The sequence below is a fragment of the Hippichthys cyanospilos genome, chromosome 11 (assembly GCF_059441005.1).
Source record: "Hippichthys cyanospilos isolate Australia breed blue-spotted pipefish chromosome 11, RoL_Hcya_1.0, whole genome shotgun sequence".
Lineage (NCBI taxonomy): Eukaryota > Metazoa > Chordata > Actinopteri > Syngnathiformes > Syngnathidae > Hippichthys > Hippichthys cyanospilos.
Genome location: NC_142379.1, coordinates 3232767 through 3258036, shown reverse-complemented (window position 1 = coordinate 3258036; position 25270 = coordinate 3232767). Strand labels below are relative to the sequence as shown.

General features: G+C 41.7%; 1 protein-coding gene across 5 annotated transcripts in view; it reads right to left on the bottom strand.

The window, feature by feature from the left end:
* nectin1b (nectin cell adhesion molecule 1b) overlaps positions 1–25270 on the bottom strand; it is a 207474-nt gene that overhangs the window by 21788 nt on the left and 160416 nt on the right. For 4 of the 5 annotated variants that reach the window (XM_088426920.1, XM_088426921.1, XM_088426924.1 and 1 more), the window contains 4 exons: positions 24539–24686; positions 20565–20631; positions 8218–8313; positions 4567–4668 (listed from right to left, as the gene is read on the bottom strand). In XM_088426920.1, coding sequence (XP_088283046.1) covers positions 4567–4668; positions 8218–8313; positions 20565–20631; positions 24539–24686 — 413 coding nt within the window. The remainder of the gene's footprint in view (positions 1–4566; positions 4669–8217; positions 8314–20564; positions 20632–24538; positions 24687–25270) is intronic. The other variant, XM_088426922.1, reaches the window with a different exon arrangement.

The following is a 25270-nucleotide window of genomic DNA, read 5'->3' as shown; positions in this document are numbered from 1 at the left end:
TAGTGACAGAAAACCCCATGCGAGACCAGATTAGTCACGCTAAAAACAAAAAAAAACTAAATCAACATAAATGCAGAAGCAGCCTTTTAAAAAAGAAAAAACAAACTATGCTGACAGCTGAGAAATGCATCAACAGCGGAGCTTGGTTTTCCATTTTAGATGATGCCTGAGAGCACCGAGAGCTTTGACTTGGCACTTTTCTCTTGTCGTCTATTCAAAGTAACACGCCGAGAATATGCGAGGGATGCTTGGTATTGCAATAACATCCACATCATTGCTTTGACTTGAAACCTCAGCAACAGACAGGAAAACATTTGAAAACAACGCACGTTTCGCTTTTGCATGAAAAGAAAAAAAACCAAAATGTCAAGAAGGTTGAAGATTTTCTCATGTGAGACTATAAGACCCTCTGTATGAATTAGTCGTGACCCACGCATATACCGATTTGGTACAAAAGGAAAATGGTCACACTTGGTGCTTTTACTCATGCTGTAAAAAATGGTTGCAACGAACTGATCTTAATTCATCTTAATTGACCTACCAACTATTTTTTTTTTATACCTGTTTGCATGGAAATATTCAAAGGTTCCCTTGACTATTCAGTGAAAAATGAATAAATGAATACAGACATATGCTAGAGGTGGGCGCCAAGAGTAGGACTGTTTGGCCTTGGAGGAGGTCTGCGCCGTAGTGAGTGTCAGACCACGGTTGCATATTTGAGGTGAACTTAATCATTTCTCTTGTATAGATTGTCATTTCGACATCAACACCATCTGCCATCAAGGCCGCAACGGACCAAATATCCTCTCGCTACTTCATACCTAAGAATTCACGGTGGCGCTTTTGCTTCGTATTTTTGCGACTTGTAAATATGCTGCCGTGAGTCTACGGTATAGTCGCTTAATAAAATAAATAAAGCAAACAGATGGACAGTTCGGGTCGGAGCGACAGGTGCAGAGGCAGGTACTTTCAGTCAGATTGCGATGAATATGTATTTAGTGTACGCGTGCGCCTGAGCAACGGATTAGCTTGCTGCCGGCTACGTTTGCATCGTTTCATATTTGTATTTTTGTTCCTGGCAGAGACAATCTACATGATCACACTCAGCCTCCTCTTGTCTGCTTTACTCATTTAAATAGTAAGCCGCCTCCATGACTTGGCAGCGAGAAGATGCAATATAGATAGAGATAGCGTAGATAAAGATGGTTTGAGATAAACGCTTGAAAAATATAACGACTTATCGATTTGAGCATCAACTTTAAGGAGGGATAGAGGAGTAATAAAGACAGATAGATCAATCGACAGCGGAAATCAAAAACCTACAAACCTCTTCAAATGTCATGTTTTTCTGAGGACCGGTGTCCAGTACAACGGACACACGTTTTTGGTCTTTATCTTTTGATCTATTTAAACCCACTAAGTCCGATTTTCCTCAACAGAAGACACCCTATACGTATCAATTAATGTGACTTACCAATTGTCGCCTCCTGACTTTTTTTAAACCCTGGATTTATTGGCCTACAGCCCATTTTTGCATATGTATTTTGAATATTTTGTTAGCTAGCTAGCTAGCTAGCTAGATGATAGATAGATTTGTTAGCTAGCTAGCTAGCTAGATGATAGATAGATAGATAGATAGATAGATAGATAGATAGATAGATAGATAGATAGATAGATAGATAGATATGCTAGCTAGCAAGCAATATAGCTAGATAGCTAGCAAGATAGCTAGATAGATAGATAGACAGATAGATAGACAGATAGACAGATAGACAGATAGACAGATAGATAGATAGATAGATAGATAGATAGATAGATAGATAGATAGATAGATAGATAGATAGATAGATAGATAGATAGATAGATAGATTTGAGTTGGCCTTTCAGCAGTCAAAATGATCCCAGCATAGTTTCATCTGACTCATGATTACATGCACTTCTCTTTCCTAGAATAAGCTTTCCTGGACACTGCAGTGCATGAAAAATTGAATTAAAAAGAGAATTAGTACTTTAAAAAGAACTCGACATTTGAAAGACTAAAATTCACAGAATCCGATGACGATATTGGATTCAATGAACATAAAATGATCAAAAGCTGCTCATACACTTTTTTTTTCTTTTTAAGCATTTAGACTGAGAGTTTTTGTGTTTATTTTAAGGATCTTAAACAGTCCACTTATCATGTCTGTGCATCTTTGTCCGATAAGAATAATGCGAAATACAAATTTAATAAACAAAAATTTAAAACACAAAATAGCTAGCTAGATACAGAATGACAGACAGGGAAAGACAGACATACAGCGAGATAGCGAAATACATAGCAACATAAATAGCTTGTGAGCTAGAGAGCTACCGAAATAGATAACTAGCAAGCTACCTAGCTTGATGCGTGGTAAGATAGCTAAGGAGACTGACAGCAAGCGAGATGGCTAGATAAAAATATTGCTCATGAGATAGAGCTAGCAAGATGGTGCAATAGCTAGTTAGCTAGCATCTCCTCGTCTTTGTTCAGTAGCTAGCTAGCTCGATAGATAGATAGATAGATAGATAGATAGATAGATAGATAGATAGATAGATAGATAGATAGATAGATAGATAGATAGATAGAGATAGATAGATAGATAGATAGATAGATAGATAGATAGATAGATAGATAGATAGATAGATAGATAGATAGATAGATAGATAGATAGATAGATAGATAGATAGATAGATAGATAGACCTCAATTATATTGAGATTCGGCACTGCTTAGTTTCAGTTAACTACAAGTTAAACCAAATTTAAAAGCTAACAAAAGGCTAGCATCCTGTCAACATTATGACCCCCACGTGCGGAATGCCCTCGGCAGCGGTTCGGTGTTGAGCGCGATGCGGCGGGGAAAACATTGAAAAAGCATCTTTGAACTCAGCGATAGTCGGGTAGCTCCAGCAAACATTTACATAAAGCCCAGCGAGACACACTCACACACGCTCACATAGGCACACAAATCATGTTCATTGTTTAAATGCCCCAAAAGACTTTGTGTAACTCAAACCGGGGACTCTAGCCAAAGCAAACTAAAGCTGCGAAGGGGGACTGGAGCGTTCCCAGGGGTGGGGAGCGCCTGATGCAACAAGGCAGCCATTTCATGGTCAACACTCAGCGCCATGATGCTACACTTATCTTCACGCGCCAGCCGCGCAAACATCAAGTCATTACGGTGGATTAGTGGGAGGTGAGGCTGCGTGCAAAGTGAACCGGGGTTCAGACGTGCGGCGCCGGCATTGGAAGATAGAGCTTCTGCAGGTATAGAGAAAGGGTTCTCATACCGGGATCTGTGAGATGTGGCGCGGGTGGAGGTATCATCCGGGCGCGTGTTGAAAATGAGCATTTTTTTCATTCTTATGGCATTGTTTTAGGGTGTCCGCATTGCTACAGTGTAGCGTTAAATTTGAATAGCTTAGAACTGTTCTTCTCAAGTAGTCGGGGGGCAGAGGACCTCAAGGAAAAGCCTTTATTTTTGCCATGTGAAGTATAACTGCAATAAAATAAAGATCTGCATTTTTTTTAATTTCAGGCCCATTGATGCACTTGTTTTTTTTTTTCAATTTTAGTCTAACCTGTAACCTGTATAAGCGCTGTAAAGAGTATTTAATTGAAATTGCCTTTCTCTTTTGTTAGTGTTAAAAAGAATACAGTTTGAGACACACATACAAGTTTTATAGATAATAATCTGATCTATAGAAGGGGCAGCAAGAGGGGGCAACTTAGGGCAACTGATGATAAATGTTTTGATCACCAGAATAAAGTATAGAGGCAGAAGAATGTATTCAATCAAACAGATCCTGCAGTAATTTCCTGTATTATACTCAACTAAATGAAATTTTGACCAAAGTTATTATTTTTCATGTCACCGAGTTCAACTGGGTTCTTGGTTGGTTGAGCACAAAAATAGTGCAGGAAAGCTTTGACCTCCAAAAAACATATGTGACACCTTCCCAAAATCAGGCTTATGTCTACGACAATGAAATTTGAGCTATTGCTATATTCTAATTCAACAACATTCCATTATATATAATATATGGAGGCAGCTAAAAAATTGACTAAGTTAAACCGTATTTTAATCATTTTAGGTCATTTTCTTCCACGTCATTCTCACAGTATTTGGGCCAAAACCAGCACACTGCCATGTTGAACTTGTTGTCACCATCTGGGTGAAATTTCAGCTCCCTAATGTCTTCTTTAAAAGCTTTCCCTTTGATGAGAAATGCCTTTGATGTAAGGATCAAAAGAATGGACAAAATACCGCACAATGGTTCAATTCAGCCCTTGATTTATGCAAATATAAACAATTTAAAGATCTCCCAAATAGGAGGCGCCGAAGAGTTGAAAAGCTAAATTTGCGTGTGGATCCAGTGAATCACTCGTCATAAAGTCTCGGCTGGCCACTTGGAGCGGAGGTCAACGCCCTCCGAGTGGCGTTTGATGTAAATCAATTCTCCGGCCCGCTCGACGCCTCACCGGCAATTACGTCTGGCCGAAGGCGGCGAGCGAGGACGTGCCCTTCGTGGAGACGAATACTCACCGGCTTATCGGTGAAGGGGGTCGACTCGGAGGGCGCCATGTCGTAATAAGGCGGCTGGAGGGGGAGCTTCTGCATCTCCTCGTCTTTGTCCAGATGGACAACCTGCAAAGAATAGAAAACATATTACTACAATGATGCATTTGATATATATATATTTTTAAAGACGTTATACATACAATTTAAAGCTAATCATTTTGAAAAACTATTTATATTTATTTGTTTTAATATTATTGTGCACAGTAAATGCATAGTACCGAGCTTGATGGGTAGTAAGATAGTAAATGTATGTAACTAGCGTCTTCTTCTTCCTCCCTTTATTGATAAATGAAGGTGCCCCCTTGTGGCTCATAAAAAACTGCAGATAAACCGCACAGGATTATAAATCGCAGAGTTCAAAGTGTAAGAAAAAAGTAGAGGCTTATAATCTGCCATTTACTCTAATTCCGCTGACAGTAAATTATGTGGCAGCAGTTGTATTAGCAGCTAGCGCAACTCAAGTGCTCCATATAGGCTGGCGAGAGCCATCAGATGGCAGTTGAATAGTTAAAGAATAGAATAATTAAAATGTTGATTACAGCTATAAATGAAAGACCGAAATTATTTTTATTATGCGGAAATCTGCCTTATTGTCTTCTGTTCTCATAATTGTTCTTTTAACAATCATACACTTTTTTTCTTTATCTGAATAACCAATTATTCAATAGAATTTTCAGACTGTCTGGTGTGAGATGAGACGTGAGATGAATTGTGCTCCTTTTTGTTTTTCTCTTCTCCCAGCGTCCAATAAACTTCTGAAAAGTTCATATGGGGGCACTACATTAAGGATATAATTGAAAAACAAAATTCAGCTATAAAAGGCGGATTCTCACAATATAGCTGCGCTCTCTGTAATAAATGTTTACCTCAGGATATAATAACATCACAAACTATAATAAAGTTCTTGAATGCAATCTGTAGTAAACTTTGCTACATTTTGAAGTAAATTATCACATGATACATCAGTTGTTGTAAAATGTACCCAAAATTCTTTTTTTTATGAAGAAATGGAATGATTTGGTTCATTGTGCAATAAAGCAAAAAAATAAATCCCTTTGTTAAAAAAAAAAACATCAACAGAAGAATATTAACTTTAAGCATGCAAGAGTGAATAAAACAATCATTATTTTTTCAAAGCCTCCTTTTGTATTTTATTGGTTTATCAAATCAAATCGTGTAATAATAGTATTCTTTATGATATGCGTTCATAAAAACAAAACGGGAGGAAATGAGAGCTGCACACACAAATGCTGCACTGAAATTTGATCATAAAACACATACATATATGTTGGAAGTGTGTTAAAAAAACCTGAATCTTTTTAAAGTTAACTTCAGCCACCAAAGTGCTTCCTACGAGAATTCCGAGCAGCAGTGTTACATTGCGCTCAGGGGTCTGACTTCTCTTACTCAGTTTTTGAGAGGGGAAAAATCTGAACTTGGACAAGGAATTGTTTGCTTGACAGCGGTTTCAACTTTCGCCGCTCGGCTGAACTTGGCATTTGCATCAAGTTAACTGCGCGCGTGTGGCACAGGGGCATGATGCAAACTGTGGAAATAGCGAGGCGCGGATGCGAAAAACAAGCGTCGGGCTTCCAGAGCGAGAAATTCAACACGCTTATTAGCATACGAACATCCCTTTTCGATAGGGCGTCTTCTCATTAGTGTCTACTGGAGCTTATCCCAAATGATTGTGGGGGAGAGATAGGCTACACCTTTGAAGGATCCCAGCCAATCACAGAGCAAAAAAATACAAACAACCATTCACATTCACACCTGTGGACAATTTTGAACAGCGGTGTCAAATATAGGGCCCGCTTGCCGGATCTGGCCCGCAAGGAAGTTTAATCTGGCCTATAAAATGATTTTGCCACACAATGAATGAATTAATGATTTATTTCGATCATATGTACAGTATTTATAGCGATATAGTTTGTACATACAAAACAAAAAGGTCAAATTGAAAATAAAGTCAAATATAACAAAAAAGGAATCGGAAAGGAATAGTAAAAATGCTTTTTATTTCCTACCCCTTTTTAGTATTCTTGTTGTATATACTAATATTGTGACACAGATAAATTATATAAGATATAGTTATGTATAACTACTCTATGAATATACATATATATAGTATAAATACACTTTATAAATATCCATATAACCATACACTTACAATAATAAAAATAGGCCAGTTACATGCCTACAAATACATAAACATATGACACAATGCTACATAATATAATTAATATAATACAATACCCGATTATGTACATACATTAAAAAAAAATATTAACGGAACAGAACCCATTAGTCCGCCGTCCATAATTCATAGACAAAAATTCATACTTTTACAAGGAATGCCAAGATGAGCACTGCAATTTACATGCAGAAGTGACCGGTGGCTACTGTTGTGCGCGTATGCTAACATTAGCATCTAGCTTTGTCGTACTACTGCTTAGCGAAGGTAAATTCTTTCGCTTACCCCAGAGAGATTCACAATGCGACGAGCTAGCCATCGGGAACATAACCAGTTATTCTGCTTTGGTCTGTGTTGTATTATAAACAATCAGTTTCTTATTTCTTTTTAAATTTACCAAATTACAGCTCAGCAGTTAGCACACAGTTCAATGTGACATGACTGTTTCTTCATGAGTTTTCAATTTCAATGTCATTACGTGCGTGCCACCCAGTGTCCATAGTAGAAACTTAAGCACCATTTGATTTTAATTCTCCTTGCACTTCACTGTACTCCTTGAAAAGAAGTTGTACGAACCACATATTTTGGTCAAAGGTTATCAGTACCAACAGCAACCTTGTCGGGATGTCAGCATCAAGTGCGCGGTTTTGATTTACGTTTATTACGTTTATTGACAAGCAATCCAATTGCTCTCCGGGCACTTAAGCAGCTAGCAGCTAATTTATGCTAGAGGCTGTGCTAACTGTCTGCAACAGGCCCCATACAATCAAATGTCAGTGTAATTAAGTCCTTTTTTAGCGTCCTGAAAGAATGTGATTTCAGAAATTTGTGTTGTTGTTTTTTTTACATCGGGTGTCGCGGCTCACTAGAGTAGGGAAGAAAAGCTGTGGGGTACAAAGTGTTGTCATCCTCCCTGAGTTATTATTTTCGGGGAAAAACTTGAAAACATGAAAAGGCTCCAAGGCATTCGTGTCCATACATTATTTGGTAAAGTAAAGTTTATTTGTAAGTTTGAGGACGTGTTTTTTTTGTCATGCGGCGCATTTTTTGTGTATTTCATTGCACTTGTGGCCCAACAAGCTCAAAAGAAAAAAGAATTTGATATCCTGTGGCGTTTTAATCTTGCGAGGTATGAGATCTCGTCCCATCCCTACTAATGTATTTCTTTTGTTCAAGTAGTGACTGAAAATGCACCGATAGCACAATCTGCCCTTGAGTACTTGGGGGGGGGGTTATATTATGTTCTCGCTAGCTGTGGTAAGCTATAAACTAGCTTGCACCCGTTTCCTTCAGCCTTGTTTCTAAATACATCCTGCGATCCCTGCGAAGCTTCGAGGTTAATGAGGACGGTCGAAAGAATGGATATTTTTTCACATGAAACACTTTTTTAAACGAAAGGAGCAAAAAAGGAACTTTCGTACCTGGATATCATCGGATGTCAAGTGTCCCTTCATGTCGCTGTTCTTCTTCTTGGGCGGCGGAGGGGCGGGCTTGTGGGCCGGCGGGAGGTCGGTCCTGTTGAGAGGGAGGGACACAGAGCGCAAAGACAACGTGACACTCGGGCAGCGGAAGTGTCGGCCGCCCGTCACGTCCCCCTCACCTTCGAAAGCACTCTGTAATGAGAAGGCCTGCCTGCACTTGCCTTTTTTTGCACTCTTTCTTGAGCTTTTGATAGATCTGGACTTGGCGGCTGCGTGACGGCGGCGGCCGTGCGCCCTGCCCTTTCAAAGGCTGCAGACAGACACTGCGCTAACGAGAGTGGGCTGTAATTGGACACTGAGGTGAGGGGGATGGGATGGGGGTAAGGGTTAGAGGGAGATATATGAAGGGGGTGTAAGGGGGGCAGGGAGAAGCGCACGGGTGAGTCAGGCGCTCCGGGTCGGTCGGGACTTCTTTCCGACCGGCCCGCTCACGCTTGCTTGACATGTCATTATCAACCCCTGAGAAGTAAGTGGGAACCTTTAACCCCGATGATGACGCCAACTTCCTCCATATCAGTGATCCGCAACCCGAGGCCGCTTTCACGCCGTCGTATTTTCACCAGGGAGTCAGTGACATAACCTTTATTAACTTGGATCCGGGCTACCCCGGGACTTGCTCACTGTAGAAAGTCCCGTAGAATTCAGGGCTTTATTTGCCTTGCTACGAATTCACGCTTGTCTTCTAATGCCGGGTAATAGTTCTTCATGTGCCGAAGCCGTTTTGAAGGCTTCGCTGCATCATTTTTAAGCCTCTCCTCACATGTTACGCAGAGTGTGTTCGCTGAATGGGAATCACCTTGGAGCGACGAACGTGGATTTGAGGGAGGACTGCTGATATTCTCTCTTGAATGCAGCTTGCTTTTTCTTGGAAGTGGTGGGCTGTTGTTCCATTGATTCTTTCTGGATTTTTTACGCCTCCAAGAGATGTTCCGCTCTTATTTATTACTCAATTTTTTAAGCTTGTAAGTAGGGGTATGCACCTTCAAAAAAGACAACCTTGTACGGTTTTTAGTAAGTCCGGCAAGGTACGATGCCATGAATTTTTGATGTCGTTTTACAATCATTTAAATGAACTGTAAATGTGGCATTTTCTTCCAGTGACAAACTCTTGTATTTTGATAAGGGTTTTCGTTACTGCCTTACTTATAGGCTTACTTTTTACTACTATTAAAAGGCACAGACGGCTCAAAATATTCTTCTGCTGTTCTCTGATTAATCATTAAAAAATAAAATCGTCGTAGTCAGCTCTGAATGTAGAGTCCATTCCATCGTTACCATATGTTTCCATTGATTGTTCAGTTGTGCTAATTTGTTGCTAATTCTGGTGTAAAGACAGGCATTCGTCAAAGGATTTACTCTAGGTCGGATCAAATCACCAGGGTTTGGGTCAACAAGGAATTATGTTCAGATCCTGTCACCGATCTGGGTAAATCTTGTAGCGTCTCCATACCATCCGAAGCTAGCCCATACGCCAATCACGATAGAATGGTAACAATTCCTCTTAAGCCGTATATCCACGGTTCCTTTGTTCAATTCATCTCATCAAGGTACGAGTTAATCCAATTGATAATTCACGCTGCCATCGGCCTATACATGTCACCCATTACATACCATACCCGTGATTGGTCGGTAATCACAAGAAGAAATCAAAGGGTGAGCGCGTCTCGAAAATTCGAAAGTGTTTGACGTGTGCTGAGATAATCGTCCGGACGCCGTCGTGAGCTTGTCACTGTGAAAAGCCCTCACACCAAAACAAGTCGGAGTCACACCTCGCATGCTGACACGACATCAGGAGCCATCGTGAATAATGACGAGGACACGCCTTATCGGCGCCGCTCGCCGCCTCTCATTCGCGCTGGTTCACGTCCTTATTGAATAACATGACCTTTGCCGGCAAGGCCAAGTCGGCGTTTTAATGCGCAGAAAATTTGTGCATGAGTGCACCACTTAACTCTTTTTTTCACGCTCATTATTTCCACTCTGACAGAAAGCCCCCGCCATGGCAGCGTGATTGTCAGTCGTGCTACTTCGATGCACCGGTCTAAACTCGCGTTTCCACCGCGGGGTTCTCCTCAGTTCAAATCACCGGGGGAAAAGCAAACAAGGTACACAGGTCAACACATCAATCAGGACGAGCAACAATAGAAAATGCTCTTCCTCACGCTCTTCATTTAGTCTATTCCAAAACCAAGTTTCCATCTAGGAGGTGACTTGAGTTGAGATCAGCAGTTACGATCATTGGTAGTTCTGTTCAACCACCATGATCGAGCCCTTTAAGAAATAAATCTAATGTGATCAAACGTAATATGACAAAAATGAAGAAAAACATGGCGACGACCGGGAATATGTGACGCAATGTAGAAAAGGAGGCAATGATGGTGGTTTGAGGACCTTATTTTAAACTAGGCAAGAAACTAGTCAAATACGTTAAAATAGCATATTCAAATCTCAACTTTCTCAACTCTCCATGATATTTACGGCCACTTTCTTGTTCGGAGTCATGCTGACCTGGCGAATGTTGACTTTTTCAAGATTTCTGTTCGTAAATATGAAGCATGTGTTTGATATTTTGGATTTTAAGCTCTGTCACTTGAAAAAAAATGGACTATTATTATTATTATATTCATGGCTACCTGGGCAGAATAGCATAAGATGATCCATCGTCATTGAAAATGAAAATATTGTATTTATTTGCATATAAATAAGGCAATGGATGGGAGAGTCCCTCTTCAAGGGCGCACAAGATGCCGAGTCCCAAACATACAGTAGTAATTCCCCAAATATAAAAAGCACTTTTTCCCCAAAAATGAAAACCAAAAATATGGGTGTTTGCTTTTAACAGTAACTTCAAGATCTCTTGAGATTTCTTGTTGCAGCTAACTGCAACTCGTGTTAGCTGAGGTTGTCACGGCATTGTTTTCAATAAAAGACGCGAGCAGACTGAACCAACGTCCGAGTGCATTGCTGTTCACACAAAGGAAGATCACCAAAACTGAGAGCATCATGTAAACCGTACGAGTCGATCCTTAATACTCGGATATTTCCTTACTCGGAAAACACAGCGCCAGGAATTGGTCCGTGATCCATCTGTCTATTCTAAAGTCATCGTTCCAACAAGGACTTCTGCTCTGATCACCAATCTTCAAGTGACTAGGTTGTTACGGCATTGTTTTCAATAAAAGACGCGAGCAGACTGAACCAACGTCCGAGTGCATTGCTGTTCACACAAAGGAAAATCACCAAAACTGAGAGCATCATTTAAACCGTACGAGTCGATCCTTAATACTCGGATATTTCCTTACTCGTAAAACACAGCGCCAGGAATTGGTCTGTGATCCATTCGTCTATTCTAAAGTCACCGTTCCAACAAGGGGTTCTGCTCTGATCACCAATTTTGAAATGACTAGGTTGTTACGGCATTGTTTTCAATAAAAGAAGCGAGCCGACTGAACCAACGTCCGAGTGCATTGCTTTTCACACAAAGGAATATCACCAAAACTGAGAGCATCATGTAAACAGTACGAGTCAATCCCTAATACTCGTCTATTTCCTTACTCGTAAAACACAGTGCCAGGAATTGGTCTGTGATCCAATCGTCTATTCTAAAGTCACCGTTCCAACAAGGGCTTCTGCTCCGATCACCAATCTTGAAGTGACTACATAGAGTGCCTTCACTGACCAGGAAACATGTCAGCCATGACAGACAAAGTGAGAAATTGGTCAGTTACACCACTCGCAGAGGTTGCCGCGTTCGTGCCGCACCATGGCGAGCCCCTCGGCAAGGTGTCAAAAGCCCCCCCCTCGCTACTGCGGCACTTTGGGAGAAAAAAAAAACAAAAAAAAAACCGAGGCATCCATTTTCTCTGGTGACGAACAAGGAGCTGCAGGAGCTCGCAGAGGTGAGGCGGTGGGCTCATTAGACGACAATGTAATCTCGCACACTTGATGCAGACACAAACACAAAAGCTTTGACAGCTGCCTTGAAAAAAAAAAAAGAAGAAGGAAAAAAAATCTCATTTCCAGCCACCGTCAACGCAGCGTGACATCAAACCGCAGCGAGTGAGAGAGCGGAGCGGGCGAACGCCTCTTGCACTGACCTACATGTCGCTTCTTTTCAATAACATCACCCAACATTTGACACTTTTTAACATCCACCTCCACGTTGGGATGAATTGCCAAGGTAGACGCACGTTCCGCAGCCAGATCTCTTCTTCAAACCTGCGGGGCCCTCTCATGATGACATTTCATTGGCTCGGGGGGAGCCATCATGTTTCATGGCGAGCGCGCGCGCACACCCCAGGCGTCGCAACTTTTTTTTTTTTCTCCTCGACCACCATCATCACATGTCAAAATTGAGAGAATATGCAGGGGGGAGAGGCATGGGGTTGAGATGGAACTGAAAGCGTGGCGCAAAGGGTAGTAAGATGGCAAAGTAAGGAGGGGGGAAAAAAAAGGGAAATATATATTTTTTAGACTCTTTTGCCTTTTTGAAATGACACAAGCATGGACCTGACAGAGTAAAAACGTTTGACGTATTTTCCATTACCTTCGAACGTAGTTGTAGGCCAAATGCTAAAAACAGTATTTTTGACTTACGCGTGAACATGTGATAAAGACAAAACATTTTCTTTGAATCATCTGGAATTAACATTATTATTCAAAAGGATTATGATGAGATTCGCACAGAATATACCGAATATTCCCGAACGAGACGTTTTTGCGGCGCTAACGTCCTTAACGTGCGGCGACGACGCAATCGGGCTTGTTTTGGCAAACCTGCGCAAAGTGTGGGAGCAAACTCACGGGAGGGGATAATAAGCCGTGTTGTCGGATTAAAAAGTCATCAGTTTCAATTTGTACGCCTCCGCGTCACCAAAGGCTTCAAAGCGGCAGCTGTCGGCGTCACTCAGGGGAACGTTTGCCTCGCAGCTGCCTAAAGGACGTCCCATCCAAAGAAGTCGGGGTACACTAAGAGTCAATGGAGCCTTTTATTATGCTGGCGTTTTACCGTGACACCATTATGTAAAAACCACACCGTTGGGTGTCAAAATCGTTCATTTTACTTTGGAGGTAAAATCAAAGCTATGTACATAAAAGCTAGCATAGCATGAACAAAATTGTATTTGAGTTGATTTTTTTTCAGTAATTGTATGTGTATTTATTTCTCCGATTTTTTAAATATTTGTTTTGTGACCATTGTTAAAATCTTTGGTTGCAGAGATTTTAACAACCATGCTTAAAATTTTCAATTTTCTGAATAGAAATAAAATAAAATCAAAGCTATGTACATAAAAGATAGCATAGCATGAACAAAATTGTATTTGAGTTGATTTTTTTTCAGTAATTGAATGTGTATTTATTTCTCGGATTTTTTACGATTTGTTTTGTGACCATGCTTAAAATGTTCAATTTTCTGAATAGAAAAAAAAAAATGCAATTAATTTGTTCCAACCTCCCCCTCCTAAAAAAAACAAAACCAAAACAACAACAGATAAATGTTTGTGATGTGCATTTCGATTGCAAAAAATGCACTCTAGAAGATTGGACCTTATAAAAAACGAGAATTAAGATGTTAGTACCCCATTTATCTCGTTTTTAATGGACTATTGCGCTTTGGCCAACAGGGGGCAGTGTAAAGCACATTCGCACAGTCTTCTCTCGTTTTTTGCCATTTAATGGGAACCTTAAAACCCCTGTTGTAAGCGAATTCCACAAAATAGGATTTGCCCCACTGATGGACATTATACATACTAAAAAAAAGTTGTATGTATGGATAGCGCTGATGCCACTGAACATTTTGAGGGGTTGAAAGTAAATACAGCTTTATATTTGATGATGTCATGACCCTTTCAAAGTCTGCCCAAGTTGGGCTTGCGAAAAATCCCCGGACACCCAGGGGTTAAGCTAGCAGACTTTGGAGCAAAATTACATACCACGTTTTATGAAGTGAGCTGCAAAATAGTCACTGCTTCCATAAAATGGCTAACTTATTATTATTGATTGTACGTCAGGCCAAACAGGCATTCTATATACCGTATTTTCCGCACTATAAGGCGCACCTAAAAGCCTTATTTTTTTTTAAAAAGCTGATGGTGCGCCTTATAATCAGGTGCGCCTTGTATATGGATCAATATTGAGATTGGAATTCGTAAATGGGGAACGAACCAATAAAAGCCTTTTTTTTTTTTTTTTAAAGAAAGCTGATGGTGCGCCTTATAATCCGGTGCGCCTTATATATGGATCATTTAAAGTAAGCTTTACCTGTTTCTTTTGTGTGTTTACAGTTGAGCAAAGTTGTTCATATTGGCATTGAGTTATTATGCTATTGAGAGTTTAGAGTTATTATTTGAGTTATTTATTGTTATTACTTTGAGTATTACTATATTGTGATTGAAAAGGTTTTAAAATATGTCATTAATTGAGGGAGCGCCTTATAATCCGGTGCGCCTTGTATATGGGAAAAGTTGTAAAATATGTAATTAATTGAGGGTGCGCCTAATAATCCGCTGCGCCTTATAGTGCGGAAAATACGGTAGTTGATTGGAAATGTGTTGACCTTTTTAATGGATATTTTAGGTAAAGGAGTTTCAGCAGTAGGCCGCTCCTTGGACCAGTTTATTTTAGAACCTTTTTGGTAGAAACAAATTGTATCGCTACAGTGTACTAGCCACATGTTAGGAATAACTTTCCGCCTGTTGTGTTCTGCCAGTCATGTCCTCTCTTTTATCCGATTGCTGGATGCCGCGTCACCATGTGAATGTGCACATAATTGCAACAATACGCTTTCAGGGAAGCTCCCGAGGTTCTCTCAATGGGGTTAAGGTCAGGGGATGACGGTGGTCCCACCGTCAGCCTTTCTCCTCGAAGCCCCATAGCAGTTAAAGCTTCAATGGTGCCCTGTGAAAAGCGGAGGGCTGGGTTCTTCTATTTTATACCGAGGTTGGAAATGGTCCGTCAGAAGCGGAACATATTTTGCAGGGGTCACTTTTGACATCTTCAGGGGCCCACCATCTCATACCTCTCCATTATCCCGGCTCAAAACATCACACGGCCACCTCCTTGTGACACAGCTAGGGCCATATCCTGCTCTACCAGGAAGGAGGATCCGTGCCGGGTTTTCTTTTTGGACTCTGCTGTTGCAGGTGTGAAGCATCTTTGTGCGACACAGGCTAACGTTTCTCCATTCAAGTATAAATTGATGCTCGATGACGAATACTAATGCACTACGTTAAGGTAATCAAAAAATAATCCCGTTCTAATAAGGTCAGCCGATTTGAGCCGCATTCTTTTTTAGCTAACAAAAGGGGGCGTTTAAAGAGGGCAGAATATGATTGGCTACTTGCAGAGTTGACTCAACAAGGTGCACTGTTTTTTTTTTTTTTTACCCTCTTGGTATATTGGAGGACATAGAAGGGGGAGCTCTTTGTTTTAAAAAATAGCCAGTGATTAGGCACTATGACTTGCAAAAAACAACTAAAAAACAAGATTAATGATATTGTATGCATTTATATATGTATGTACATGCATTTATTTATTTTATTTGCACTTAAAATACATTTCTTGGAAGTGCAATGCAATCCAGTTTTATGCTTGCAGAGTTGACCCATGCATGGATGATATAAAGGAGGTCTTTGTCTTAAAAATAGCTTAACAGTAACTGGGAACTGTAATTTTCTATGAATTAAAAAACAGGTAGATTATTTATTTATTTGTACTTAGCATGATACACATTTCTTGGAAGCTCAGTGGTGACACGGTATCAACAGTGCTTGCAAAGTTGACTCCGTATTTAGATGGCAATTGCTGTTATTTGTTTTGTTTTTGGAGGATAAGGAGGAGGTCACTGTAACTTGCTAAGGACAATTAAAAAAAAACAAGAAGAATGCTCAAAATATTCAATATTTTGTGTAAAAATGAAATTGATCATCTTATATTGTAGGGGGGGGGCAGATATGACGTCAATATGGTGACACCATGATATTTTTGCTCATCGTTATCATACCGCCAGAATCTGATATCGGCCCATGCCCGCTAGCGAGCGTGCGGCGCGTCACGTAGCCGTTGTCATTCGGTAACTTTCGTACCTCAGCTGTGCCGTGATGCAGTAATGAGGGTGGCAGCCGTTCGGGGGCGACTGACGCTAATGGAAGCTGACAAGCGCCGCACGCCTGCGGCCAGCAGGACGCGCCGGGCGGGGCGCGGGGGAGCGCGAGCCGCGTCCAGGTTTGCACTCGGGCTCCCACCTTGAAGATCTCTCGCCCAGCACGCTCTGCTGGACACCGATAGCTCAGGGCAGCTTAAGGGGAGATTTAAGGGGGATAGCGAGGGGAAAACATTGCTAATCCCCACACTGAGAGGAGTAATCTGGGCGGGAGATTTAAGGGTCAGGACCTCGGAAAGAGGAGGCCCCTCACTTGACCATCATTCGTGACCCGAGGGAGCAATTTTTAGCCAATCAGGGCAAAGCCTGCCGGAATGGCGTCGTCGCCGTCGGACTCGACTGGAACAAGTCGGCCGAACGACTCGGAGCTGACCCTCGCCGCTCTCATTGATTTCCGCTGATCACAATCTTATTTGGCAATTTAAATGCTAATGATACTTTTAATTGCACTCGGGCGGCGAACGTGATGTGATCTTCAGGAGGCAATTACTTCCCCGCATTGTCTGGTCTACAGGGGTAAAAAAAAAAACAAAAAAAACGGATGCAACAAATGTCTTTTGTTCTTGGACAAGTTTATCAAAAAAATAATTCTGGTGGTGGCGTAGAACACGGGACTTTACAATTATACATCGCCGGCTTACATCCAGATCTCAAGCGTCGATTACACAAAGAACTGCTACGATAACATGAGAACACCGCGTGAACAGCATTTGAACATTCAAGCACCAGTTTAGGGGCAATTAACAACAACAGTGACACTTTGGTGGGCAGCTTCAAGCGATGCAAAGGTTTCGTACAACAACGTATGTGGTTCACATCTGGTGTTGGCACGCGCGCGCGCGTGAGTTCACACCTGCAGCGGCACACGCGTGCTTCACATGCTACGACTGTGTTCGATAAAGCCGCGACGACGTGGAAACCATGGCGACGATACATCGGTGGCCTCGCGCCGATTTGGGAACAGTTTGGCAGATTTAAGCAAACATTCTCAGGCCACCTGTCACAATTATACAACCTGTCCTCGGGAGGATTTAGCTGGATTTATACAAGGTGACGCCGCAATTAGCGGAACTCGCTAATATTGGCGGTGTTGAGGAACACGTTTTTATCACACTCTATTAATTGGTTGGTGTGAAATCATCATTGTGAGAATTTTTGCTGTCGGTAGATAAAAAAAATAGAGAAACATTTATGAGAACAAACTTTAACTAGTTTTTTTTTATTTAGATACGTCGCAGTTTTGTGGCTGATCAAAATATTCATATAGAACAAAGAAGAGGCTTCAGTCATTTATTTTCTTTAGAGGATCTGTATCACGGAAATCCAATTATTATTATTATTATTATGGAATGCCTTTGATGTGATCAAAGGATCGGACAAAATACTCTACAGGGATTAAAGGTGTTATTGTAATATGAGTTTGAAATGTATGTATAGTGTTTGGGGAGTCATTTTACTGCTTAAACTATAAATACAGGCAATTACCCTAAAAGCCCGTGTATAATACGCATGGCAATACCAGGTGTGAACATCGTAAATTCACTTGCATTATTGAACATTTCTTTTTTTCAACATTCCCTCCCCTTGCTCGTCAAGTGTCCTTTCAGTCTCGGTTGTTGAAATCTGTTGACGGCGTCCGGCGTCAACAGGTATTCCCCGCTCCCCGTGTGGAAGTTAGCCGAGGTGTCAAAGTGATTTATTCCGGCGAACGTTTGCAACTGTGTCAATGTCAGCAACGCTCGTGAGCAAATTCATTGGGTGAGCGGGGGGGGGGGGTGCGTTGCTTGCCCGCTTCACAATTGCGGACGCATTTTCAGGCGGGGGTCATAAATCACGGGCGGGGGTGAGCGAGAGCGATGAACACATTCTTCGCTTTTGACAAACGCCCGTCTGTTTTGATAATCATTAGCCGCTCGGGCCGCTAAATGGCCGCGTGATTTATTAGCCCTGACCGACGGCGAGTCCCGCTGTGCGCCGCCTTGCCGGGGCAAACACAATCAGCCGTGTTGGGATCGCTGTTGAGGGTTTAACACCGTTTTCCGTATCCCTCGCGTCTATAAAAATCAGCGACGATTAGAAGCGCTGGCCTTTATTTACTACATAATGTCTAATATTTGTTCCAAAAAATTGTATGACTCTATTCCCAAAGTATGTCCATGTGGCAAGGTTATCATAGTTTTTTTTTTTTTTTTTAATGGTAGAATTGACAGTTTATATAGCATACAGTCTCAAACGCGAGATCTGTGAGAGAATATAATTATTATATCGATAAGATCATTTGGAAATCAACCGTATTTAGGTAACTATTTCACATGAGCAAAATCTCACGGGTAAACCAGCAAACCAAATAAATACGGACGCTCCTTTACATACGAACGCGGTGCGTTATGAATTCCCGTTCGTTAGATGGATTTGTTCGCAAGTTGTGATAAAAATCAGTCAAAAAAATAAAAATAAACGTCAATCAGAAAAAAAAAAACACAGTTCTCAAACAAAGTCAGGAAATCTCGAAGCAAACTGGGTCAATTTTCCCCTAACAGGTTGCTGTCGAATATTTAATGACTACATGAGGAACTTCAAAATGAAAACGTACCAAGCCCGTTTGCATCATACAGTACACTTCTTGCTATAATACAGTTTATTTTGAAGCAATAACTGGCCTCTCAGAACATTTCCTGTTGGCCTCTCAGGTCATTTCTTGCTTAATTAAAATGGAAATGCTTGTCAAGGAACAAATTCTCCCTGCGTACTGGAAGCCTTTCATTGCACTTGTGGCCCAACCTTATTAGTTACTGCTTCGTAAATGTGTCTAGCCTGCAGAGGTCATTTTACTCTTTGTGTTGCAATAATTCGGCAAAAGAGTTCATCGGGCACCCCTGCACTTGGGGGGGAAAACGCTGGGGTTTGGTGTCACAGAAAATACCCTGAATAGAAAATTTGACATACAGGCAACTTTGCTCGTCTCGCCGAATGTTCGTAAGATTCATATGTAGAAGAGCGTCTGTAGATAGCTAAATTGGTTTATTGCGATAGTTTCTGGGAAAAATCTGAAAATTTTGCGCTAACATTAGCTTATTATTGTTAGCTCTGCTATTATGTGGGAGTTGGCTATAATGTATGTTCTGGCTGACTGTCACAATTGCGTACTTTTGGGGGGAGCAATCCAAGAAGTGAGGCTCCATTTAAAATCTTGCGGCTAGCAGTTTTGACACCGCGGTTTGCTAATCAGCATCTCTCCGGCGAGCATCAATTAGTCTTTTTAATTTTCAAAGTTTTTGTCATGTTATTAGACGAATATTGATTTTCGACGCCTCGAGATAATGTACTTGACACACTTGCGTGCTGTTATATTGCAGTATTGACGGGTTCTATAATTGCGACGAGAAAGCGAAGCCATTAATCCGCGGATTAAATCGGCTAAGTCCCCACTGAAGGCCGCGATACCAAACGCGCTGGCCGTCACTGATAAAACGAAGAATCTCCAACATTCACTTTAAACATGTGAAAACATTTCATCTTAAGACACTGAACAAAGTGGACACTTGATGCTCTAAGTCACATTTTGACAACAGCGCATGCAGAGCTACACACCATGGACACAACTCTTGGCATGCACGGGCGACGACGATCATGCACAGCGGCTGGTTGGGGGAGGGGGGGGGGGTTAAGAACGGCAATACAAAAGGAGAGGAGGTTGCACTACTCTTAACAAATGACTTTAAGCGGAGAGATTGGGCTCATGGGAAGATAACAGCAGCCAAATCCTCTATCAGATCGCGGATAATTTTCCTCTGATTAGCAATTTGATTTGATATGTTTGCCAGTAGTCAGGCGAGCTGGCCCAATCAGATAATCTTGGAGCTTGATAGTCCCTCTTAAGGCTTTTAATGGAGTCTGATTTATCGAAGTTTATCAAACGAGACTGATTTATTTGAACAAAGTTTGACATCAAACGTGCAGGGCCGCCTTTTTTTTTTTCCCAGGGCGGATCACTTTTTTTCTCTCACAGCGGCGTGCTCAAGTACGTCACTTGCAGGCCGCCGTTGGAGGCGGGCAAGAGAATAGAGGATCCGGGGGGGCAGGGCTCGGCGGGGGAGAGACTGGGGTCGGGTGCCTCTACTTTCCTTGTAGCCGATTCTGGCTTCTCTGCAGCCTGTGTCACGCAACTGTCGGTTACGGGCGCGACGGCGATGCTGAGGGAGGCGAGAGCGGGAAGGAGACAGACAGACAGACAGACAGTCGTTACTTCTACGTCACAGTGAGAGAGAAAGACAGATTAGCAGAGGGTTCTGAGTGGGAGACAGAAAGCAGCGGTGGTGTTGGTGAGGGGTGGAAGGGGTGGTTTTAGAGGCTACACTCAGTGTTGTCCAACCGATTTTGAGCCAAAGCACACATTTCACATTTCAGAAAATCTAATGGCACACCGACAAACTCATTCACTGCTGTCGGGGGGTTTTGTTCGTCAACTGGAACCCAAACTTTTACTGCCACCTGCTCGTGAAATTATTACATTGAATATGGATTGTTTGAATACTGCACCAACACAACAGTAACACGCCCGTTGGCAGGAGGAATAAATACAGCGGTACGTCAAAGAATAACAAAACTTATGTTCATTTATCTTTGGGGTTGGCCTACTATGCGGCGAGCGGCGTGATCAAAAGGCATGATGGGGGCAGAGGATGAGTCAAATGTTTGACCACTTAGAGAAAGTAACATTTTAACAAAAAAATTATAAAAAAAAAAAAACGTTGTAGCTTGTGCTCTACCAAAGTGTGTCAGCGTGTGACAGATTCGGTGGTGCTCCAAATTCAATGGGAAACAAAGAGTTTTTGCGATATGGATTGCGGTATTGTCCCCCCTCTTGTAATGGTATGCTCCAGCAGCGGAGGAGAGACGTGGCAGGTTGTGAAGACGAATTACATTACAGTCTTATTATACACCAACAATTTTTGCCCTTCATATCATGAATTTTCCATTGTAACAAGAGACAATATTTTTCCAAATAGGGGTTTCATAACCTGAATTTTTCATAACAAGAGACGTCAGTAAGTATTGGTACCACTTTACTTCGATACTGGGAAATTGCCCCCGTTGGCTACATAAGAAAAACTGCAGATACGCTGAAATGGAGGGTTTGAAGCGTGAAAAAGTAGTGGCTAACTGTGTAATTTACTGGCGTGGTGTTCACTGACCGCTCACAATGTGGGAAATCTGTAACACACGTCACCCGCAACAAATATATGACTTAGGGAACAAAAGAAAATATGAATATGAAGATGATTTATACTGTTTTGATGGAGTTTTTATAATTTTGCCAAACTGCAGGTGCGTTCTATACACGGTAACATAGAAAATACCGGAATTTGGCCCTAAAATTAAGGGCGCACCCTATACACAGGTGCGTCCTATATTTGGGGAATTCCATTCGTTATTTTTGACCAAACTATTTTTAGAGTGAATGTCAGCGTGGATCCAAAGCCTTATGAATTTTGTTGTTCTGCATTTTTTGAGAAGACGGCAGAAATGTTAAAGAGCGGGGGCATTCAAAAGTTTCGAGAAAGTCAAATGAAGTTCACCGAAAAGGTTATAGCACATTTTCGGTTCGTCTTGAAATTTCACCCGGCAGCAGAATACGCCGTCTCTTTTGTGAATAGCATACGTGCGCTCGTTTTGTTAATATTCCCAGAGAGACCGACCCCTGCGCGTTACCGTGACATTTTCCGCCCGGATTGCTCTTTGCATCTTTTTTTTTTCTTTTTTTCTGAGCGCGTGGCGGTAACCCTGGCAACCGGGCAACGCGCTATCTGCCAAGACCAGGTGTCTGCGACAGGGTCAATTAGTGAGATGCAAGGTGAGCGCTCACATTTTGGACGGCGTGGCTTTTTGCGATTCTCCTCGTAACAAACAGATGGCTTCCCCCTAGTTTCACAAACGCATTTCGACCGATTTCAGCTTGGTGGCTCGTTTCGCCTCGGCCGTTACGGCGGATGCGCGGCAGCTGGCCGCGTCGAGGGGTTTATGACCCCCGCTTTGTAAAAAAAGGCAGATTAGCAGATAAACTTTAAAAGCAAGCTGGCCGTCTTAAAAGTCTTACGCGGGAACGCCAACAATAAATACCAAATTGATCCACTCGTTGCCTTTTTAAAGAGCCCTTCGCATAGGAAAACAATTTTCCACAACATTAGATCGATCTTTGTCAAGGCGGCGTTTTTAATGCCGGGCTTAACGAAGTCACATTTAAGGCCACTTTGAACAAATAAAAAAAGCTTGTATTAATTATATCGCACGAATTTAAGCGATCGTTTGTTTGACTTTATGTATACAAGCTAGTCAGGGTAAAACCGAGCAAATAGCATGCCCATACATTGTAAAACATAATGAAACGTTCTATTTGAACCCTTTTGCGGTATCGTGTTCTTCCACGTCATTCTGGCAGTATTTTATCCAAAGGATGGCACACCCCTGGCAGAGTGATAACTAAGTGGTCATGCCATGTTGAAATTTGACTCGTTTTCACCATCCAGGTGAAATTTCAGGTCCCTAGTATCTTCTTTCAATGCTTTCTGTTTGATATGATGTGCATTTAACGTAATCAGCTACAGTTGGTATGAAAAAATGCATAATTCCAAATTGATATCTGCATGCTGGATCCAGATGCTGTTGAATAGAAGAACAGGAGTGGAGTCTGGAATGGACTGCTTGTACGATAGGAGACCAATTATGAGACCTAAGTTTTGTTCAAAATGCAGCTGTGAAGACACAGTCAACAGGACGTCTCTTCCATAAACAGGAAGTGATGTTGAAGATAGTGAGAAAGGAGGCGGGGCGTTCTACAAATTGGACAAAATACCGCACATAAAATGGGATTGTGAGATCCCTATTACTATAATTGAGGGCAAATTTAAGGCTAAATTGCAGCCCTGTTTTAGACTGAAGACTTGGAGTACTGGATTTGTGGCATGTGTAAGAACCTTTGATGACGATTTGAAAAAAATATAACGTTTCAAAACCCACCTGTAATGTGTTTTTTCTATTTGGGGATCATTGGATTGCGATTTGACAGTGTTGTCAACATTTAGTGAGCAAAGACGCATATTTTACATCACAAAGATCTGACAAAATAATAGTCACAAAAATAATAGCTTTTATCCTTACGACCTCATCTCAGGCCTTGTCTACACATAATACTCCCCTCTTCGTGTGTAAAAATATTTCCATCCTTATAGGTCTGTTTATTAAAAATATGCTGTTACATGAATTCATATAGTGCGGTTTTATTCATTCACAAGCATGCCAAGCCACTAGGCGGCAGTAGTTTCACCAAATTACATACAATCAGAAAGAATGAATGCGTTTTTGGTGGGAAATAAGGGTAGAGCGATGACGTAAAACTCCGGTTTACGATTACCTACACTTAAACGCGGATCCAGAGAATATGCAAATTTCCATTTTGGACAGTGTTTTTAGAGACTTGCTTTTTTTTGTCGAAAAAAGTGTAGAAAAAAGGGCTAACTAGAGATATTTAGCACCGGTTTGCAAGAACCCAGGCTACGCGTAGGCTATGCATCAGTTTACCCAGAAATGTACTTGGCCCGTTCGGTTGAACACAAAGCCATTATTCTATTGTATGAATGCTAACAGGTGGTTTCATAAATTACCACTTGCCATCTGGTGGAAGAGCGTTTAATTGTTCTATCTGTCAGCGTACGTCATTGACACCGATGGATAAACAAAGATACATAATTTGCGATAAACAAATGATCATTTTGAGAGCAATGAAACGAAATTGGATCATTTCCCATGACGCCCCGGGACGGCTCCCTCATTTCCATCGCACCAAATCCCCAAATAATATTGTGAAGCCACTTCGAAGCGCTCCTCCATTTTGTCTGCCGTCAGACTGACTAACAGCTTGCTTCTCGGGATGAATGGGAGGGAGGCGGCGGCCTCTTTGCACTATTAACTCCTGGCGAATGGTGTTTTTGTGCCTTTCAAAGCCCTCGTTTCTCCGGAGGGACGACACGAGTTCACATCTAATCTCCCGCCTACCTCCCCTGCCCGACAACACTCTTTTGGCAAAAGACTCTCGCCACTCACAGGTCATTATCTGTCTCCGTGCGGGTCTTCTGCTGACGCCGGTGGACCATGACCACGGTGACGGCAACGCCGATGATGAGGCCGATGGCCACGATGCCTCCGAGGATCCCGATAACGCCGCCCGGGGGGCCCCTCGCCATGGGTTTCTCTGCGCGGGCGGGAAACAAGAAAAACAGTGTCAGTGCGCGGCCAAGACAGAGAAACTGTTGCTGAGCCACGGCGGATTACAGGATGGCGAGGAACCATGTCGACATGTGGCTGGATTCAGTCAGTAAACAGTCCGAGAAATAGTTACGCAAAAAAAAGTCGGTAGCCATGCTTATCGACCAAATCGGGGGTGTCTAGACTTTTTCCTCAGGGGCCGCATATAGAAAATAAAAAGACATAACTGCGAAGTAAACTTATAAACTTACAAAAGAAACACTGTAAAAAAATTGGAATATAAGCCACCCAGGTATATAAGGCACAACATCAAAAACTGAGAGAAAAACATTGTCACGGATAAGCTGCTTGTGTAACATCAGATATTTACACTGAAAAATTGTACATGGAAGTTTTTATTTTTGTTTAAAACTAGTTATAAACTGTCTGCTCACAGCAACATCCTATCTTCAACAGTTTTACACTATCTTCAACTTGAACGCGGAAAATTACGGTAAATGAAATCTTAATGTGATCAGGCTTATGTCTACAAGAATAAAAACGGAGATATTGATATACTGTATTCTACAC